Source organism: Phyllostomus hastatus, unplaced genomic scaffold, assembly GCF_019186645.2.
Source record: "Phyllostomus hastatus isolate PE091 unplaced genomic scaffold, TTU_PhHast_1.1 phas_scaffold_46, whole genome shotgun sequence".
In the NCBI taxonomy this organism is placed as follows: domain Eukaryota; kingdom Metazoa; phylum Chordata; class Mammalia; order Chiroptera; family Phyllostomidae; genus Phyllostomus; species Phyllostomus hastatus.
Genome location: NW_025334032.1, coordinates 2355467 through 2369807, shown reverse-complemented (window position 1 = coordinate 2369807; position 14341 = coordinate 2355467). Strand labels below are relative to the sequence as shown.

At 37.9% G+C, this 14341-nt stretch overlaps 1 protein-coding gene across 1 annotated transcript in view; it reads right to left on the bottom strand.

Moving 5' to 3' along the window:
* CAB39L (calcium binding protein 39 like) overlaps positions 1-14341 on the bottom strand; it is a 158971-nt gene that overhangs the window by 13458 nt on the left and 131172 nt on the right. The window contains exon 8 of the mRNA XM_045821874.1: positions 12355-12498. Within this exon, the coding sequence (XP_045677830.1) occupies positions 12355-12498 (144 nt within the window). The remainder of the gene's footprint in view (positions 1-12354; positions 12499-14341) is intronic.

Genomic DNA, 14341 nt, shown 5'->3' with positions numbered 1-14341 from the left:
TACTTCCAAGTGTAATGGAGGATAAAGCTTTCTGTATGGATAATTATTTACTTTAGAACCATCTATTGAATTTAACTCTTTCTTCTCTGATTTTATAATCCTTACACTATAAAATATGAAGTTTCATATATATGAAGATTTATGTCTCGGCCCTCTACTCTGTTTTGGTGTTTTATTTATGAAACTTTATGCCATACAATATTTTCTTCATTTATTATAGATTCATGTTAAGTTTTTTGTTATTTTTGGCCATTCCAGGTTTTATTTTTTAAAATAACTTTTAATTTTTTAACTACAGTTGACATACAGTTTTATATTAATTTCAGGTGTAAAACATAGTGATTAGACATTTGTATAACTTACAAAGTGATCACCCCAGTAAGTCTAGTACCTATCTACCACCACATACAATTATTACAATATCGACTGTATTTATTCCTTTACTTTCAGTCTGTGTCTTTTGATATGAAGTGGTCTCTTATAGATAGCATATATATGATTCTTGTTTTCTATCCATTGAGCCATACTATGTCTTTTGATTGGAATATTTAAAATTATATTTTATTGATTATGCTATTACAGTTGTCCCAATTTTTCCCTCTTTTCATCCCTTCACACAGGATCCCTCATTCCCTCAGGCAATCCCCACATCTTTGTTCATTTTCACAGGTCATCCATATAAGTTCTTTGGCTACTCCTTTTCCTATACTGTACTTTATATCCCCATGCCTATTTTGTAACTACCAATTTCTACTTTTTAATCTCCTCTCTTCACCCATTCCTCCATATTCCCCATCCCCCAGCCCATCTGGCAACCATAACATGCTCTCCATATCCATGACACTGTCTCTGTTCTTGTTTGCTTAGTTTGTGTTTTAGATTCAATTGTTGATAGATATGCACTTAGTGACATTTTATTGTACATAATTGATCTTCTTTTTCTTAAATAAGTCCCTTTAACATTTCATATAATAATGGCTTGGTGATGATGAACTCCTTCATTTTTTTCCTTCTGGGAAGCTTTCATTTGCCCTTCAATTCTAAATGTTAGCTTTGTTGGGTAGAGAGCAGTCTTAGCTGTAGGTCCCTGCTTTTCATGACTTTGAATATTTCTTTTCAATTCCTTCTAGCCTGCAAGTTTCTTTTGAGAAATTAGCTGATGGAATTCCCCTGTAGGTAATTAATTGATTTTCTCTTGCTGCTTTAAGATTCTCTCTTTAACCTTTGGCATTTTAATCATAATGTGTCTTGGAGTGGGCCTCTTTGCATCCATCTTGTTTGGGACTCTCTGTGCTTCTGGACCTGCAAGTCTATTTCCTTCACCAAATTAGAGAAGTCCTGTCTCATTATTTTTTTCAAATGGATTTCCAACTTCCAGCTCTTTCTTTACTCCTTCTGGCAACCCATGCAAATGTTGGTACTCTTAATGTTATCCCAGAGGCTACTTGTACTATCCTTGTTTTTAATGGATTCTTTTCTCTTCTTGATGTTCTAGTTGATTGTTTTTTGCTTCCTTATGTTCCAAATCATTGATTTGATTCTCAGCTTCATCTACTCTACTGTTGGTTCCCTGTAAATTGTTCTTTTTTTTTTTAAAAGAAAGGTTTATTTATTATTTATTTTTAGAGAGAGGGAAAGGGAGAAACATCAATGCCTGAGAGGACCATTGACTGACTACCTATTGTATGCCCCCAAGTGGGGACCTCACCTGCAACACTGGCATGTGCCCTGAATGGGAATCAAACTGGTGACCCCTCAGTTCTCAGGCCAGAGCTCAATCCACTTAGTCACACCAGCGAGGGCTGTAAATTGTTCTTATTTCAATTAGTGTATCCTTCATTTCTGACTGAATCTTGTTGAGGTCCTTCCTTGAACATCCTTATAACCCTTTGAGCATCCTTATAACCAGTGTTTTGAACTCTGCATCTGATAGATTGCTTATCTCTGTTTTGTGTATTTCTTTTCTTTTTAAAGATTTTATTTATTTATTTTTAGACAGATGGGAAGGGAGGGAGAAAGAGAGGGAGAGAAACATCAATCTGTGGTTGCTTCTTGCGTGCCCCCAACTGGGAACCGGGCCTACAACCCAGGCATATGCCCTGACTGGGAATCAAACCAGTGACCCTTTGGTTCACAAGCTGGTGCTCAATCTACTGAGCCACAGCAGCCAGGGCTGTTTTGCATATTTCTTTTCTGGAGTTTGGATCTGTTCTTTCATTTGGGCCATGTTTCTTTATCTCCTCATTTTGGTAGCTTCCCTGTGTTTGTTTCTATGTATTAGAGCTGCTATGACTCCCTATCTTGGTAGCATGGCCTAATATAGTAGATGTCCTTAGGGTCCTATGGCACCGCCTCCCCTATCACCCAAGCTGGTACTAGAGGTATGTCCACTATGTGGGCTGACTACACCCTCCTCTTGTAGTTGAGTCTTGATTGATGTTGGAAGGTCAGTGGAGGGATTTACCCAGGCCAGTCAGCTGCAAGGACTGGCTATGATCACTGACCACCAACCTCTGTCCTCTGTGGAGGATCTGCTGTGCTGGGGCAGGGTGCTTTGATGTGGTCTGTGGCTGTCCACTAGGTGCATAGGCTATGGGGTTTTCTGGGTGATGCAGACCAAGGTCAGCCACTACCTGTGTTTTGTCCAGGAACACTGGACACGAGCTACAAAACAACCTGCAGATTGCTGCTGCTTGTGCGGAGCTCAGAGGTTCCCAGATGAAGCCAAGCTGTGAACCTAGGCTGCCTGTTGCTAGTACCAGGTCTGGGGCCACTTAGCAAGAGGTATGGGAGCTGAGGGCTCTCTCAGGCTGGCTATTACTTGTTTGAAAGGATTTAGGAAGATGTGAAGGATAAGCCAAGATCAGCCATATGGAAAAGTCACTGTCAATAGCTTCGGTGGGCCTATAAGTTTGGTGGGGTGGAGTCTCAGGGAAACACCAGGGCAAACAGTGTGAGACAGGTTGATAGAGTCTCAGATATGGCTCATACCTGCTGGCTCTATGCCTCTTTGCCGGGGGTGTTCAGTAAAGGAAAATGGCCTCTGCCAGCTGTTTTATTCTGAAGAAAGCTGTCCCCTACCTCTCATTCTGATGCCAGACAGTTCAGTTTCTTCCTGTATATCACTCGTGCCTTTCAAGCTACTATCCTGGTGATGGACCTCAGAGGGAGTGAGTCTGAGCAAGCATGTGTGAAGGTCTTTTACAAGGTTTGGGGATTGATTGGGAATCCAGCAATTTCTTCCACCAACTCAATTCCCATTGGTTTTTATAGCCAATAGTGTTCCTGTGGGAGTCCCTTCCTTTTATAGTTGAGCTTTGATCGCTATTGACATGGCAAAGAGAGGGACTCATTCTCAGGACTGACCATGACTACCATGGAGGAGCCATTGTGCTAGGGCCAACTTTAGGGAATTATAATGTTTGGTGAGGCCACCCATTGGGTATATTGTTTATGGAGGTGGCTGGGTGGTGCTCAAGTGTGTTCTGAAGCTTGCCACTGGGTGTGCTTGTTCTGGGGCTTCTTAGGGGGGTGCTCTGGTGCAGACCAAGTCAGCTACTGTCTATGCCCTGCCTGGGGCCAATAAATAAAAGCTACAAAGTAATCTGCAGATGGTTGCTGCTTGTGCTATACTTGGAGGTGCCTGAGAGAGAGGCTAAGATGTCAGTGAGGCTAAGCTGTGATTTGAGGCTGGCTGCTGCTGATGCTGGGCTTTGGGTAGCTCTGTAAGAGTTCAGGGCACACTGAGGCCAAATGCTGTTTCTTTGGGGTTTGTGAACCTTTGAGAGAAGTTAGTAAAGTCCAAAGCATGAGTCAAGACAGGCCATTTGTATGGAAAAGCCACTAAAAGTGATTTGGGTGGGCCTATAAGTTGGGTGGGCTAGGAAAGATAGGGAAAAATGTACTAGCCAGGTTGATGAAGACTCAAACTTGGTGCTGACCTGAGCCTGCTGCCTGGGTGGGGAAGGGCTCAACCAAAGACCAATGGCTTCTGCCAGGATGACTGTCTGAAAGAAAGCTGCCCTTCCAGCCTTCACCCTAAGCCAGATAATTAAGTTCCTCCTGTAGGTTCCTGGTGCTTTTTCAGCTACTACTTAAGCGTTGCTGCTCAGTGTGATGGAGTTCAGTGATGAAGTCAATCAGTGATGAAGTCAATCAGTGAGTAAGTCCATGTGTGGGCCCTTTACGAGGAATGCTTGGGATTCCAGAAGCTCTCCTTCTCAGCCACAGTCCCTTCTGGCCTTCACAGACAGAAGTTATGGGGACTTCTACTAGCATTGGAACCCTGAGCGGCAGTAGGTGGGCCTAGTGTGGGACTGGGACCCTTCACTCTTCAGGGGAGACCTCCACAGCCAAGATACCCCTATCAATTCTTAACTGCCACATGTGGGTGTGTGAATAGCCTGTTCTGTGTCTTCACCCCCTCCTACCAGTCTTAATGTGGCTTCTTTTAAATATCATTAGTTACAGAATTTTTGTTCAGATAGACCTAGGTGGTCATCAATTATAGTTCTATAGTTTAGCTGTAATTTTGAAGTGGTAGTGGGAGGAGGCAAGCACAGTATTTTCCTACTTTGCCATCTTATTGGGAATAGAAGTTTAAAATATGGTAAGGAGGATTATTCTATTTGTTCTTCAAAATTAGCATAGAAAATTCTAGGTGACTGCTCTGCCATACAAATCTTAGAATTAGCTTGTCAAGTCCCAGGAAAAATCCTGTTGGGATTTTGATTGTATTTGAATGGAGTTCATAAATTCTTTCAGATTTGAATTGCTCTAGTGATTATTTTTAGACAATGAAGATCTGGTGACTGAAAGATGAACTAAAAATTTTTTTTACCTCCCAAAGCAACAACTACATACATGATAAACTGCCATGTATCCATGTATAGACTCATAAATTAAGAAATATACATTATAAAGACTAATAAAAGCCTAGAACTCTTTGAACCCTTAATTCTACTATAGATATATTTTTTAAAAACTAGCTAGATATATAACATGCTCATTGCAATATTACTCACTGTATGAAGAAATGAAAATAACCTAAACCTAAATGACACAGGAATATTTAAGTAACCTAAATATACCCAATGATAAACTATGATGCCAATAAAAGTACTGGCTCTAAAAATGACATATAATGAAAATGAATAAATGTTTACTCATGGTATAGCACTCAGTGATAAAATCAGGATATCAATTCTGTATACAATGTGAACAAAGCTATAGAAAAAGAAAAAACCTCCAGGGCAGTTGCTTTGTAAGGAACTTTCCAGCAGCCACTGCCTTGCCTCAAGGGTGATTTCAGCTGCACAGGACTAGAGACTGAGGAGGCTGATTTGAGCCTGGCAGTTCACAGAGGACCTGGGCCAGAGGCTGGCCAACTGTGAATATTGTGGCTGAGACCTGGTCCCCATCCTCTCAAAACCATAGGAAGGGAGAAAAGCAAAGCCCAGCCCCCCTCTTCCTGTGTCATCCAGGAAAGGAAGACCAGCAGAACTCACTGAATAGGTTTAAAGTCAGCAGGAGGCTTATTTTCTTTCTTTGCTCTCTCTTCTTTTTCTTTCCCCAAGTGAGAAAATGAGATATGGAGTTTCAAAGTGTCCAGAAACAAATCCAAAGGGACAGAACAAGGCTAACTCCCCAAAATGAGAAACTGAGGCAAATGTCACATTGCTATCCCACAGAGTTAGCATCTTATTGTTTATGTGTATTCTTATTATTTTTTCATTATTTTTACCACTTTTATTAGTATTTTTAAAATTTCTCTTTCTTACATTTAGTTTTTCTTGTTTTATTTCTGTTTAATTGCATTGTTTCCTTGTTCTTTCCTTACTGTATCTTAATTCTCCTCCTTTCACTTTACTCATGTTCCAATAACACACTACTCTTGATTGTGCACTTTCTATTCTGGTTATTCAACTCATATATTTCTTGTCATATTATTGTTGTTCCAGTACTATTGTAAATAATTGTTGTTCCATACAACTGTACATACTACACAGCAATCCTCCCTGATCTTAGCCCATGTCACTTCATTCCTGAATTGTTGTGGTTAACTCTATTCTCTCTCACACTACATCTACTTTCTATCCTTTACTCTCACTATATCTCATCATCTAACCTTGCATAAGCACTATGTTTTCTGGATTCAGCTCACAAATCTCCTCCCCTCTAACAAGAATATGATCTCTCTTTCACTTTTTATAAAAAATGGCAAGTTGGGTGAAACATTACAGTTAACGCTATACTTATCCAAAGAATCTCCTATCTCTTCTCTACTTGCTGGTAATTTAAATCCCATAAAATACTCTCCCACTGTCTTAATCCATATTGCCTACATCCTGATCTTGTATGTACTCTGTGATCTTGTATGATCACATACAAGAATAGGTGGGACCTGTGAAGTCAGTACTTTCTGGAGGACAGAAACCATCAACAAAGGAACAACCAAAAGGTAAAAACCAAGTACAACAAGAGAGCCCACACAAAGAGAAGAAAGGGCAAACCTAGAGCACCCAGACAAGGAGATCAAAGAGACCACAAGACTGAAACCCACAGAATTCCTACCACAGAGGTTCACTCTACAAAGATAGCTAGAAAAGCAAAACATTAGGAAGTGTAGAAACAAACAAAAAGAATCACCTAAAATGGGAGACAAAAAAAGGACATGCAATCAAAAGGAATGAAAGACTCCCCATTGAAGCAGCTAAATGAAATGGAGATAAGCAAATTATCAGATTCAGAATTCACAAGAATGGTTATGACGATGCTCAAGGAACTCACAGACAACTACAAGGACTGAATGAGAACAACAACAGCATGAAAAAGGAAATAGAAACTATAAACAAAAACTAGGAAGAAATGAACGATGAAATCTCAGAAATACAAACACACTAGAAGGAATTACAAGTAGGCTGATGATATAGAGGACTGAAACAGCAAGCTGGAGGACAAGGTAGAAAAAATGAACCAGAAAGAGAAAGAAAGGAAAAGAGACTCAGAAAGAATAAACAGGTGGTGAGGGAGCTGCAAGACAACATGAAATGTAATAATATCCATATATAGGGATACCAGAAGCAGAAGAAGAACAACAAGGGATAGAAAACCTGTTTGATAAAGTAATGATGGAAAAGTTCCCTAATTTGATGAGAGAAAAAGTCACACAAATTCAGGAAACACAGAGAGTCCAAATCAAGATGAATCTAAAGAGACCCACTTAAAGATGCATCATCATTAAAATGGCAAAACTCCAAGCAAAGAGAGAATCTTAAAGGCAGCAAGAGAGAAACAAGAAGGAACATACAAGGGATCCCTGATAAGACAAGCAGCTGACTTCTCAGTGGAAATGCTCCAAGCCAGAAGAGAATGGCAAGAAATGTTCCTAGTAATGGTAAACAAAGCCTTGCAAATCAAGACTACTGTAACCAGCAAGACTCTCAATGCAAATGGAAGGACAAATAATGAGTTTCCCAGACAAAAGAAGTCTAAAAGAATACACTTCCACCAAAGGAGCTCTGCAATGAGATGCTAAAGGGAATGCTTTAAGAAAAGGAAGAAAAAGAGTGAGAGAGAGAGGAACACAGGTAGAAGAAAATGGCAAAGGATAAGTACCTATCAATAATAACCTTAAATGTAAATGGATGAAATACTCCAATGAAAAGACACAGAATAGCTGAATGGATAAGAAAGCATGACCCACACATATGCTGCCTACAAGAGACCCACCTCAGAACAAAAGCCCTATAAAGACTGAAAGTGAAGGGCTGGAAACAAATTTTCCAAGCAAATGGACAGGAAAAAAAAACTGGGGTAGCAATACTCATATTGGACAAAACAGACCTCAGCAAAAGGGGCCATAAAAAGAGACCCAGAAGGTCACTTTATAATACTCAAGGGAAGAATTCACCAAAAAGACATAAAGATTGTAAATATATATGCACCCAACATAGGATCACCCACATACATAAAGAAAATCTTGGAGGACTTCAAGAAAGATATGGACAGCAACACAATTATAGTAGGGGATCTTGACACCCCACTGTCAAAACTGAATAGATCTTCCAAACAAAATGTCAACAAAGATATTGCAGCACTGAACAATGTCCTAGATCAAATAGACTTAACTGATATATAGAGAGCCTTTCAACCCAAAGAAGCAAAATATACATTCTTTTCAAATGCACATGGAACATTTTCAAAGATAGACCACATGATAGGACACAAAACAAGTCTCTACAAATTCAAGAAAATTGAAATCATATCAAGCATTTTCTCTGACCACAAGAGACTGGAACTAGAAACCAACCTCAAGGAAAAACCTCAAAAACATTCAAACTGATGGAGATTGAATAACATGCTATTAAACAATGAATGCGTCAGGAATGAGATCAAGGAAGAAATCAAAAAGTTTCTGGAAACAAATGAAAATGAACTCACAACAATCCAAAACTTATGGGACACAGCGAAGGCAGTCCTGAGAGGAAAATTCATAGTGATACAGGCCCACCTAAAAAAGACAGAAACATTTCAAACAACCTAACCCTGTACCTACAAGAACTTGAAGAATAACAACAAAGATAGCCCAGACCAAGCAGAAAGAAGGAAATAACCAAGATCAGAGCAGAACTAAATGACATAAAAACTAAAAGCACAATTCAAAGGATCAATAAATCCAGGAGCTGGTTCTTTGAAAACATAAGCAAAATGAACAAGCCTTTAAGCAGACTCATCAAAAATAAGAGAGAGAGGACCCAAATAAACACAATCAGAAATGAGAGGAAAGATTACAACCGATACCACAGAAATACAAAGGATTGTAAGAACTTACTATGAAGAACTATATGTCAAGAAATTTGAAAACCCAGGTGAAATGGACGAAGTTCTAGAAAAATATAATCTTCCAAAACTCAATGAAGAAGAAGCACAAAGTCTGAACAGACCAATAACAGCTGACAAAATTGAGGCAGTAATCAAAAAACTCCTAACACACAAAAGCTGTGGACCTCATGGTTTCATAGGAGAATCTACAAAGCATTTCAGGAAGAGCTAACCCCTATCCTTCTCAGACTACTCAAAAAAATCCAAGAAGATGGAAAACTCCAAAACTCTTTTTATGAAGCCAGCATAATCCTAATTCCAAAATCAGATAAAGACATAACAAAGAAAAAAACTTCAGGCCAATGTTGCTGGTGAATATAGATGCTAAAAACATCAGCAAAATATTGGCAAACCACATCCAGCAATACATTAAAAAGATCATACACCATGACCAAGTGGGATTTATCCAAGGGATGCAAGGATGGTACAATATTCACAAATCAATAAACATAATATATCACATAAACAAAAGCAAAGATAAAAATCACATGATCATATCAATAGATGTGGAAAAGGCATTTGATAAAGTACAGCACCCACTTATGATTAAAACACTTAGCAAAGCGGGAATACAGTGAGCATTCCTCAACCTAATAAAGGCCATATATGAGAGACATACAGCTAACATCATACTCAATGGACAAAAACTAAAAACTTTGCCACTCAGATAAGGAACAAGACGAGGTTGTTCACTTTCACCACTTTTATTCAACATAGTATTGGAATTCCTAGCCACAGCAATGAGAGAAGAAAAGGAAATAAAAGGCATCCAAATTGGAAAAGAGGAAAGAAAACAGTAATTGTTTGGAGATGACATGATAGTGTACATAGAAAATCCTGTAGATTCCACCAAGAAAACTTCTGGCCCTAATAAATGAATTTGGCAAAACAGTGGAATATAAAGTCAATATTCAGAAATTAAAGGCATTTTTGTATAACAACAATGAATATCAGAAACAGAAATCAGGAGAAAAATCCCATCTGATATAGCAACAAGAAAAATAAAGTACCTAGGAATAAACCTAACTAAGGAGGTAAAAATAACACTAAAGAAAGAAATTAGGGAAGACACAAACAAATGAAAACATATACCATATTCATGGATGGGAAGAATTAACATCATCAAAATGTTCATACTACCCACAGCAATTTATAGATTCAATGCAATGCCCATTAAAGTACCAATGGCATATTTTACAGATATAGAACAAACACTTCAAAAATTTATGTGGGACCCTAAACAAAACCCGAATAGCTGCAGCAATTTTGAGAAAGAAGAACAAAGCAGGAAGGATCAGAATACCTAATATGAAAATGTATTACAAGGCCACTGTAATCAAAAGAGTCTGGTACTGGCATAAGAACAGACATGTGGACCAATGGCATAGAATAGAGAGCCCAGAAATAAAGTCAAGTCTTTATGGTCAATTGATATTTGACATAGGGAGCAATAGCATAAAATGGAGCAAAAATAGCCTCTTCAACAAACGGTGTTGGGAGTCTAGAGAGCTACATGTAAAAAAATGAAACTTGATCACCAACTTACACCAAACACAAAGATAAATTCAAGGTGTATAATGGACTTAAATATAGGTCATGACACCATAAAAGTCCTTCAGGAGAACATAGCCAGGAAAATTTCAGATATTCCATGTAGAAATATTTTCACCAATTTGTTCCTGAGAGCAAGGGACATAAGGGAAAGAATAAGCAAATGGGATCTCATCAAAATAAAAAGCTACATGACTAAAGAAAACATCATTAAAATGAAAAGAGAACCAACCATATGGGAAAACATTTGTCAATGATACCTCAGACAATGGTTTGATCTCCAAAATATATAAAGAACTCACATGAGTCCACTCTAAGAAGACAAGCAACCCAATTAAAAAATGGGCAAACGACTTGAGCAGATACTTCTCCAAGGAGGACCTATAGAGGGCACATAGACACTTGGAAAAATGCTCAGTATTGCTAGCCATCAGAGAGATGTAAATTAAAACCACAATGAGATACCACTTCAAACTGGTGAGAATGGTCATCATAACCAAAGCAACAAGCAAAAAGTACTGCCAAGGTTATGGAGAAAAGGGAACCCTAGTGCACTGTTGGTGGGATTGCAGACTGGTGCAACCACTATGGAAAACAGTATAGAATTGACCCAGAAAACTAAAACTAGAACTGCCTTTTGTCCTGGCAATTCCACTGCTAGGATTATATCCTAAGAACCCTGAAACTGCAATCCAAAAGAACCTATGCACTCCAGTGTTCATACCAACACAATTTACAATAGCCAAGTGTTGGAAGCAACCTATCAGTGCCCATCAGTAACTGAATGGATGAAAAATCTATGGTACATTTACAGAATGGAATTCTATGCAGCAGAAAGAAAAGAGCTCCTACCCTTTGCAACAGAATGGATGGAACTGGAGAGCATTATGCTAAGTGAAATAAGCCAGGTTATGAAAGACAAGTACCATATGATCGCACTTTTAAATGGCACCTAATCAACAAAACAAACAAGTAAGCAAAATATAACCAAAGACATTGAAATTAAGAATAAACCAGAGGGGAGAGGGGAGAGAATAATGGTGTGTGGGGGGGGGAAGTGTGAAGGTTTTATCCGAACAACTATAAAGGACACATGGACAAAATCAAGAGAGAGTGGAAATAGGGGAGGGAGGTGGGGATGGCTGTGGTGGTGGGGAAGGGTGGTGGGGAAAGGCAGAAAACTGTACTTGAACAAGAATAAAATTCAAAAGTATTTAATAATAAATAATAAATGGACACATGAATAGTAAAAAATAAAAATAAAAAAAAACCCTTCAATTATGTGCATAGGACAAGAATGTTTACTAAAACCTTTACAACAGTTAAGTTAGGAGTATGGGAGAATATAGCCAGGAAAGATTAGATTACATTTCTCTCACCTACCCTAATTTAAAAAAAGATCTATTGTCTAAAGTTTCTAGGAGGTGATATTATTACTATTACATTAAAGAAAATGTATTAGGAGAAGGAAGCAGTTATAGGGGCTAGCTTTCTTTCATAGCAAAATGCATCTACAAAAATATTCCTGAAGAAGTAATAAAAGTGAATAGTACCTAAGTGTTTCTTCAGTGCTTTATTTAAGGTTCAAAGAAACACTTAAGGCAAAAAGCAAAGCTTTCAAATTCTTATACTCATGGTTTGGATTCTAGCTCAGTTACTGATTATCTTAGTAATTTTAGGGATATAGTATTCACTTATTTTCTCACTTAAAAAAGGAAAATATTTAGAGTATGGGTTATTTAGCAAATCTTTTAGAAAGAAATGGGCATTCATTAAAATAACTAAAATTTCATCTAAGTCATGCAAAACAAAAGAATGGCTATTTAATTTTTTCTCAAATATAAAGAAGAGTAAAATAGGGAATTTGCCATTGAAACTGGAAAACAAATACCCACTTAATTTCTGTAGCTTACACTTTACCTTAAAGACATGAAAGGCTTCAAACTGAATGCTGGCACTTTTATCTCGAAGGAGGTTCATCATCACTTTGAGGTTCTCTGGCTTGCTGATGTACTTTGTCATAATGGCAAAGTTGTGTCTGTCCAGGATCAGTTCACCTACAAGCTATTAAAAAACACACACACAAAATCAATGCTATAACTTGTCTGAGAGTTATGTTATTAAGAACATACCTCACTTTCCCTCACTGAAAAACAAAATATGTGAGTTTAGAATGTTAACATGAAAAAAATTGAGAATCCTTAAGTGAATCTTAAAGCACAGTCATGAAAGCATTAGTTATTTTAAGCTTTTCACAGTTTTGCTAAAGTCTGTGCTTAATGCATTTCTGAGTATATTTTTAAGTCAATCATTCCAGCAGCTTATAAATCTCTCTGCAGCTTGCATGAAGAGCTAGATAGAAATACATTTATTATTTTCATTGTTTAATTTTCTTGCTTCTTTAGGTATTGAGGCAGGATAATAATAACAAAGTTGACTCTACAATTTTATCTCCCTTACCTAAATTAATGTACTGTATAGTAGCTTGCTGAGGAAAAAGTAGTTTATATAAAACGACTTTTAATTTTCCCCTAACTTTTATTACAAAACCTGATACATAACCAGGAAAAAAATCATTGACTGAATCCAAATGAAGTTTAACATGTGCAGCAAGTTTTTATTAAGAAAAAGTAAAGTAAAATATTTTTTTGGTGACAAATTAATTGTTCTCAAAATGCAGCATTACTTCATGTTATGAACTGAAAGTTTGTGTCCTCTCAAAATCTATGTTGAAATCCTGACCCTCAATGTGATAGTATCAGGAGAAGGGGCCTTTAAGAAGTTAGGACATGAGGGTGGAACCATCATAAGTGGGATTGATGTACTTATGAAAGAGACCCCAGAGCTCTCTTACTGCTGGCATTTTAATCTTGGACTTCCCAGCCTCCAGAACTACAAGAAATGAATATATTTTAAAAATCTTCATCCAAGAATATGCTTATTGATTTGAGAGAAAGAGAGAAACAGTGATCAGCTGCTTCCCATACATGCAGAATCAGGGATCGAACTGGCAACCAAGGTATGTTCCCTGACCAGGAATCAACCCCGTGACCTTTTGGTGCACGGGACAATACTCCAACTAACTAAGCCACCCAGCCAGGGCAGAAATAAATATTTCTTATTTAAGCCACAGTCTATGGTATTTTGTTATAGCAACCAGAACAGACTAAGACACTTCAAAACAAAATAAAAATACCCAAAATGAGAGCAGTTGAAGCCCCTCTAGCAGTTCAGGTAAATATGCTGCTGCTCCATCTCAAACTTTTATTCTCACTGTACTGGTAGCAATCCCTAAAGCTTTGGCAATCAGACAGCTGAAATGTACCTTTAATTTCATTTTACATGTGACATATTTATTTTCTAATTCTATTTACTGAAATTTTTCTAGATGTCCCAGGATAGTAATACATTGTATAGATGGTTCCAGAAATTCTGGATGGGAGATGAAAGCATGTGAAACTGAGTACTAGCTGTCTATCACAATACACTCTAGCACCAGAACTCTGGGTGTGTAGGTAGGGGTGTGTGTGTATCTTTTTTTTTTAATATATTTTATTGATTATGCTATTACAGTTGTCCTCTTCCCCCCCTTCATTCCCCTCCACCCTGCACACTCTCTCCCACCCACATTCCTCCCTTTAGTTCATGTCTATGTGTCATAAGTTCTTTAGCTTCTACATTTCCCATACTATTCTTGCCCTCCCCCTATCTATTTTCTACCTACCATCTATGCTACTTATTCTCTGTACCTTTTCCCCCCTCTCCTCCTCCTACTCCCCTGTTGCTAACCCTCCATATGATCTCCATTTTCTGTGGTTCTCTTCCTGTTCTAGTTATTTGCTTAGTTTGTTTTGGTTTTTGTTTTAGGTGCAGTTGTTAATAATTGTGACTTTGCTGTCATTTTACT